The 8,049-nt window shown below is 43.0% G+C and overlaps 1 protein-coding gene across 1 annotated transcript; it reads left to right on the forward strand.

The window, feature by feature from the left end:
- The first annotated feature begins 4,693 nt into the window (after positions 1-4,693).
- LOC113408155 (olfactory receptor 4S2-like) lies at positions 4,694-5,632 on the forward strand. Its single transcript, XM_026660949.1, has one exon. The coding sequence runs from the start codon at positions 4,694-4,696 to the stop codon at positions 5,630-5,632; it is 939 nt and encodes a 312-aa protein (XP_026516734.1).
- The last annotated feature ends 2,417 nt before the right edge of the window (positions 5,633-8,049 follow it).

Below are 8,049 nucleotides of genomic sequence, written 5' to 3' on the forward strand. Positions count from 1 at the left end.
GGCGCGGTGCGCATCAGAGAAGCTTTGAAAACGAGTTTTGTGACTGGCCAGGCTACGGTGTGAAACTTCTGTTTGTTTCTCCTTGATGAACCCTCCGCCCTCCCCCACCTGGTTCACTCTACTTCCCTGTAAGCCAACCACCCCACCCTCCCCTTCCCCCTTCGAGCACCACTTGCAGAGGCAATAAAGTCATTGTTACTTCACATTCATGCATTCTTTATTAATTCATCACACAACTAGGGGGATAATTGCAAAGGTAGCCCGATATGGGTGGGGGAGGAGGGAAGGAAAAGGACACACTGCAGTTTAAAACTTTAACTCTTATTGAAGGCCAGCCTTCTGATGCTAGGGCAATCATCTGGGGTGGAGTGACTGGGTGGCCGGAGGCCCCCCCACCGTGTTCTTGGGCGTCTGGGTGAGGAGGCTATGGAACTTGGGGAGGAGGGCTGTTGGTTACACAGGGGCTGTAGCGGCGGTCTCTGCTCCTGCTGCCTTTCCTGCAGCTCAACCATACGCTGGAGCATATCAGTTTGATGCTCCAGCAGCCGGAGCATCGACTCTTGCCTTCTGTCTGCAAGCTGACGCCACCTATCATTTTCAGCCCGCGATTCAGCCCGCCACCTCTCCTCTCGTTCATATTGTGCTTTTCTGTAGTCAGTCATTGACTGCCTCCACGCATTCTGCTGTGCTCTGTCAGCGTGGGAGGACAACTGTAACTCTGTGAACATGTCATCATGCGTCCTACGTTTTCTCTTTCTAATCTTCACTAGCCTCTGTGAAGGAGAAACATTTGCAGCTGGTGGAGGAGAAGGGAGAGGTGGTTAAAAAAGACACATTTTAGAGAACAATGGGTACACTCTTTCACGTTAAATTTTGCTGTTCACATTACACAGCACATGTGCTTTCGTTACAAGGTCGCATTTTTCCTCCTATATTGAGGGCCTGCCGGTTTGGTGTGAGAGATCACTCACGCAGTGCCAGGCCACAGATTTCAGCTTGCAGGCAGCCATGGTAAGACACAGTCTTTTGGCTTTTTTAACCTTCTTAACATGTGGGAATGATTTCAAACAGTAGTGCTCTCATTTCCCATACCAAGCACCCGTTGGGTTGGCCATTTAAAATGGGTTTGCAATGTAAAAGGAGGGGCTGCGGTTTCAGGGTTAATATGCAGCACAAACCCAACTAACTCCCCTCCCCCACACACCCAATTATCTGGGATGATCACTTCACCCCTCCCCCCCACCGCGTGGCTAACAGCGGGGAATATTTCTGTTCAGCAGAGCAGGAACGGGCACCTCTGAATGTCCCCTTAATAAAATCACCCCATTTCAACCAGGTGACCGTGAATGATATCACTCTCCTGAGGATAACAAAGAGCGATAAGGAATGGATGTTGTCTGCATGGCAGCAAACACCAGGACCATACGCTACAATGCTTTGTTATGCAATGATTCCAGACTACGTGCTACTGGCCTGGCGTGGTAAAGTGTCCTACCATGGCGGACGGGATAAGGCAGCCCTCCCCAGAAACCTTTTGCAAAGGCTTTGGGAGTACATGAAGGAGAGCTTTCTGGAGATGTCCCTGGAGGATTTCCGCTCCATCCCCATACACGTTAACAGACTTTTCCAGTAGCTGTACTGGCCGCGATTGCCAGGGCAAATTAATCATTAATCATTAAACATGCTTGCTTTTAAACCATGTGTAATATTTACAAAGGTACACTCACCAGAGGTCCGCTGTGTGCCCTCAGGGTCTTGGGTGAGTTCGGGGGTTACTGGTTCCAGGTCCAGGGTGACAAACATATCCTGGCTGTTGGGGAAACCGGTTTCTCCGCTTCCTTGCTGCTGTGAGCTATCTACATTACCTCCATCCTCATCTTCCTCGTTCCCCGAACCCTCTTCCCTGTGTGTTTCTCCAGTGAGGGACTCATAGCACATGGTTGGGGTAGTGGTGGCTGCATCCCCTAGAATGGCATGCAGCTCCGCGTAGAAGCGGCATGTTTGCGGCTCTGCCCCGGACCTTCCGTTTGCTTCTCTGGCTTTGTGGTAGGCTTGCCTTAGCTCCTTAATTTTCACGCGGCACTGCTGTGCGTCCCTGTTATGGCCTCTGTCCTTCATGGCCTTGGAGACCTTTTCTAATATTTTGCCATTTCGTTTACTGCTTCGGAGTTCGGCCAGCACTGATTCATCTCCCCATATGGTGAGCAGATCCCGTACCTCCCGTTCTGTCCATGCTGGAGCTCTTTTTCGATCCTGGGACTCCATCATGGTTACCTGTGCTGATGAGCTCTACGTGGTCACCTGTGCTCGCCACGCTGAGCAAACAGGAAATGAAATTCAAACGTTCGCGGGGCTTTTCCTGTCTACCTGGCCAGTGCATCTGAGTTGAGAGTGTTGTCCAGAGCGGTCACAATGAAGCACTGTGGGATAGCTCCCGGAGGCCAATAACGTCGAATTCCGTCCACACTAACCCAATTCCGACCCCCTAAGGCCGATTTTATCGCTAATCCCCTCGTCGGAGGTGGAGTAAAGAAATCAGTTTAAAGGGCCCTTTAAGTCGAAAGAAAGGGCTTCGTCGTGTGAACGTGTCCAGGCTTAATTCGATTTAACGCAGCTAAAGTCGATCTAAACTCGTAGTGTAGACCAGGCCTCAGACTTGTTTCTGCCCCTAAAGGCAGAAGTGGCCTCTATGGCTTTCGAACTGTGAGAGAGGTGGATGGGAGAGCATTGCTCTGTGCTTACAGGGACCAACCAACCCCAGGTCACTAAATTAGTCCTAGCTTATCTTTAGACGGGGCAAGTCACTGATGAGATTAGGTCCAATAGAATGGAAGAGAATAGAAAAGGAGGATTTCCTCATTGGTGCTGGTGAAAGCTGGGAAGATAACACCTTCCAAGAAACTATTAAGATCCACACCTACAAGCAGTGTAAGTTTTCCAGTATAGCTGAATATTTTACATTAATTCTTTTCATTTTTTACTTTTATACACATAACATAAAGGAAAGGAATCTTTTTATTAGGGTTTCCATCTAGTCCAATCCATTCCATTAGTCTGAAAATTATTAAATTGGAGCATGACTAAAATCCTGTCTACTAATTCCCCTTTCTCAATTTGTATTTATTGTTGATTTTTTTTAAAAGGTTAGTTTTTCTAATTCAGAAGCAATGTCTATCACAGCCTGTAGATGCCTGTCCATACACTCTAAGAAAACCTGGATGACATTTTTCAGTCAAAAAAATTTTCAACAAAAAATGCACACTTGCCAACACCAAAAAGTTTTACGAATTTGTGTTGGTTTTCCTAAATTATTTTTGTAAAAACAAACAAACCATAAAAGTTAAAATGTTTCATTTTGACATTTTCAGAATGAAATGATTCCATTATTTGGTTTGAAACAACTTTGTTTTGAAACGCCCTTCAATTAAAAAAACTAAATTTAAAAAGGCTAAAAAAAATTCTCGAAATTGAAATAAAACATTATTTGAGGTCCAATGAAATGTTTGTCAATCTGAAGCAATTTTCTTTTTCAACTTTTTGATTTGCCAAAAATTTAATAATCAGTGGTCATAGATTTACATAGTCGTATATTTCTCAAGCAGTATACAATTATTTTCTAAAAGTGTAGATCCAAATGTATAGTAGTTGGTAGTAATGGGTACTACCTCCCATATGGGAGAGACAGTCAAATTATACAATATAATGTCATACAAGGAGTGAGTTTGCCAAATTCCAAGAGTCTAGCTGAATGGGAACATGAACATTGTGGGTATTAGTCAGTGAGTGATGAGTTACCAAGATGTGTATTGTAATAGATATTGACTGTATACTTCAGTAAACACTATGGTTTATAGTACATTGAAGTGAATATTGACAGAGGTGCAGTGTCCTCAGTCAACATTGTATGTTTCTCTCAGAAAATAAATCCTGATGTCCATGTCAAGAGAAATCAATTTTTTGTTGTTACTTTCAAAAAGATAATGCTGGCTTATGATGATTGATGAGAAAACAGATGTGCTGATTGTTTATCATTTGACTCCTTAGAAATGAACAACACTGATGTCTGAAGCAATGTTAAATAATTGGCTCATCAGTGTCAATTCTGAATTCTGATCATAGCAAACTGAAGTTCTGCTTGAGTTATCAGAGGCAAAAATACTAAAGAGCAGATCTTATTCCCCTTGACACATTACTACAATAATGCTATTCATGACCATAGCACAGAAATTTCCAGGTATTTCTGATGAAAATACTCAGGCACCAGTTTTCATACATTACTTCCTTAATGGGACATCTCAGACCCATATTTGGATGTTCAAGTCAACAACTATGTGCATAAAGTGGATATTAGAAGCCCAAGGGACATTGTGAGAAAGCTATTCTTCCTGTTTAAAAAGACACAGTTGAAAAAGAGGCTCAGTGAGCGTATATAACAATACAATGACAATAAGTTGCACTACATGTTCATATATCTCATCGATTCATGTTGAGTTGAATATCAACTTCTAGTGTTCCTTTGATTGAGATATTGGAATTGGTTTCTTTTTGGCCAAAATCTACTTCGTTGGCTAATACATCTTGATATTCACTGTGACAGCAATAAACATTGATTTTTTGATTCATGATATTCCTTAATCTGTGTCATTACAGGTGATTTATTTGGCACTTTAAACTCCTCTCCTACTCTGAATACATGGAGAATACAAACAATGTCTCCAAATTCATTCTGTTGGGACTCTCCCAGGATCAAGAGTTACAGCAAGTGTGTTTTGTGCTGTTTTTACTCTTCTATGTAGTTATCATTCTGGGAAATCTGCTCATCATTATCACTATAAAACGCAGTGAGCGTCTGAACTCCCCAATGTATTTCTTTCTTAGGTACCTGTCCTTTGTAGACATCTGCTACTCTTCTGTCACAGCCCCAAAGCTCATTGCAGACTTCCTTGTTGAGAGGAAAACCATCTCCTTTGTTGGCTGTATAGCACAGCTCTTTGGTGTCCATTTCTTTGAGTGCACCAAGATCTTCCTCCTCACGGTGATGGCGTACGACCGTTACATCGTGATCTGCAAACCCTTCCATTATATGACCATTATGAACAAGCATGTCTGCAGCTGGATGGTGGTGGCTTCATGGGCAGGGGGCTTTGTGCATTTCATGGTTCAGACTCTTCTGACTACCCAGTTACCCTTCTGTGGGCCCAATGAGATTGACCATTATTTCTGTGATGTGCACCCTTTGCTAAAATTGGCCTGCACTGACACTTACACAGTTGGCATTATAGTTGTTGCCAATAGTGGGATGATTTCTCTTAGTTGTTTTATAGTGCTGGTTGTATCCTATGTTGTCATCTTAGTCTCCTTGAAAACTCGCTCTTCCGAAGGGCGTCTCAAAGCTCTCTTGCCCTGCGCATCCCACATCACTGTAGTTATTTTATTTTTTGGGCCATGTATCTTCATCTATATGAGACCTTCCACCACCTTCTCTGAGGATAAGATGGTCGCTGTGTTCTACACCATTATCACCCCTATGCTGAATCCCTTGATCTACACCCTGAGAAATGAGGAGGTGAAAAATGCCATGAAAAAATTATGGAGCAGAGAAGTGACTGTTGGAGGGAAATTAAAAATGTGATATGTAGAATGATGTTAGTTCTGCAAACTGGAGACAGAGGGGGAGATGATAATAGTCAGAAGAAATTTTAGGGAAATCCATATCTCTCTGCTGTCAGTTCTTTTGTGAAAATCCCAAGTGTTTCCCTCTGAATTCAGAGCTGCAGATGGCCTTCTTACTTCTGAAGTGGTTCTATTTTAATATTACTGCTTGTAAGATCATTGAAAAAAATTACTGAAGCTTTAAGTAGTTTTCTTTTCTTTTTGTACAAAGGTTATAAACTGTGAAAACTTAGGAGGTAAGATAGCCACTCACTGACGGAATAGAAAAAGAATATTTTTCTATGAGCAGCTTATTTCATAATTCTGGAATAGGTTGTTCCTTCCACATTCCTCTAAAGCAGCTGGTAGTAGCCACGGTCAGATACAGGTTACTGGAGTACACGGATTACTGGTCTTATCTGGTATAGCAATTCTGGGGAGAGGATGAGAGGCAGAGATAGAACCACATGTGATGGATGTTAGTTATGAAGCTTAATATATTAATGAAGCTGTTCAGATACTACAGGGATTAGGGCCATATAAGAAACTATATAGAACAGAATAGAAGCGATTAGTAGATTATAAAGCCCGAAAGGACCATTGTGATTCATGGAGTCATAGAAAGGACCATCAGATCATCTAGTATGACCTACTGTAGAACACGGGCATCTAGTTGGACCTGTAAAACACCAGACATAGAAGTTGCCTGAATAAATTCCTGTTTGAGCTAGAACAGGTCTTTTAGAAAAATATCCAGGGATGGAGAATTCACAACCATTGACAAGTTGTTCAAATAGTTAATTAGAATAGAAAATAATTCCTATTTTTAAAATTAATACATATTCCTTGAGTACAATTAAGAGCTGCTTTCAGTGAAGTCCTGGAATGATGCAACGTGTAAATAAACTACACCACCATGTTGTTATTATTCTCAACAATGTTTTAGGAGGTTCTCCAGAGGTCCTAGAAAGACCCTTGGTTCTGGCCCAAGGAGGCTGTGGCTAAGAAATCTGTGGGAGATTCTGGGTTCTCAGCACTTTGATAATCGGGTCAGTTATTTTGGGGCCCTACGTTAGAGAGGAATATTTTTAAAACCATGACCTAGTCTCTAAATGATGTAATTGCATGCAAGTGTGACAGACCCAGACCAGTGGGGTACAGGAGTCTGGTAGAGGGCAAATATACTGGTCACTGGATGAGTAGTTTTCTGTTCCCTGAGTGACCAGAGCAGGGGCTGTACTAGAGTAATCAGGAACCTGCTAGAACCAGTTAAGGCAGGCAGGCTAATTAGGAGCCTGGAGCCAATTAAGAAGAAGCTGCTAGAATCAATTAAGGCAGGCTAATCAGGGCACCTGGGTTTTTAAAAGGAGCTCACTTCAGTTTGTGGTGCGAGTGTGAGGAGCGGGGAGCAAGAGGCGCAAGGAGCTGAGAGTGAGAGTGAGACGGTGTGCTGCTGGAGGACTGAGGAGCACAAGCGTTATCAGACACCAGGAAGAAGGTCCTGTGGTGAGAATAAGGAAGGTGTTTGGAGGAGGCCATGGGGAAGTAGCCTAGGGAGTTGTAGCTGTCATGCAGCTGTTACGGGGGCACTATAGACAGCTGCAGTCCACAGGGCCCTGGGCTGGAACCCGGAGTAGAGGGCGGGCCCGGGTTCCCCCCCAAACCTCCCAATTAACCTGGACTGTGGGTTCTTCCAGAGGGGAAGGTCTCTGGGCTGTTCCCCAACCCACATGGTGAATCTCTGAGGCAAGAAAATCCGCCAATAAGCGCAGGACCCACCAAGATAGAGGAGGAACTTTGTCACACAAGCTACAGATGTCACTGAGATTTGAATTCAGATTGCTGTATGTTTAGCCCAGAATAATAACCATTGCAGCATCATTAAAACAATTCTGCTCTTGACTTACAAAACCATATAGATATTAAGCAAACATTCTAGGAACTCTGTTCCAGATGTGAGAAGAGAGAATATTGTTGTTCCTTGACCATTACATCTGTTAGATCCTTGGACATAACTGCAGGTATTTGTGTCTGAATTTCAGCTTTTCTCACCCCTCCTCGCCTCACCCATCTGTGTGCTTATTCTAAAGTGAAACAACAACTGCTGACATGGAAGTAGTCATAAGGGCATCAGATGACAGCATTGCAATAGAACACAAGCTAAAAAACAGATGGTTGGTGAATAGGGTTGAAGCCTATATCATCACAAGCATTAGTGCCCATTGCCACATTCCACCATATCTCCTCCCTGAAAAAACTGATATCCTTGAGCAATGTATCTAAGTCTTACAGTAGACCTTTTCTTGAGAAGCTGCAATGTATTTCAAAAGAAAATAGAACTAACCAGACATTAAAAACTATTTCCATGGTAATTATGCTTCAAAATTTACAGCACCA

This window comes from Terrapene carolina, unplaced genomic scaffold (genome assembly GCF_002925995.2).
Source record: "Terrapene carolina triunguis isolate 2854851 unplaced genomic scaffold, T_m_triunguis-2.0 Scaffold891, whole genome shotgun sequence".
NCBI classification, from domain to species: Eukaryota; Metazoa; Chordata; order Testudines; family Emydidae; genus Terrapene; species Terrapene triunguis.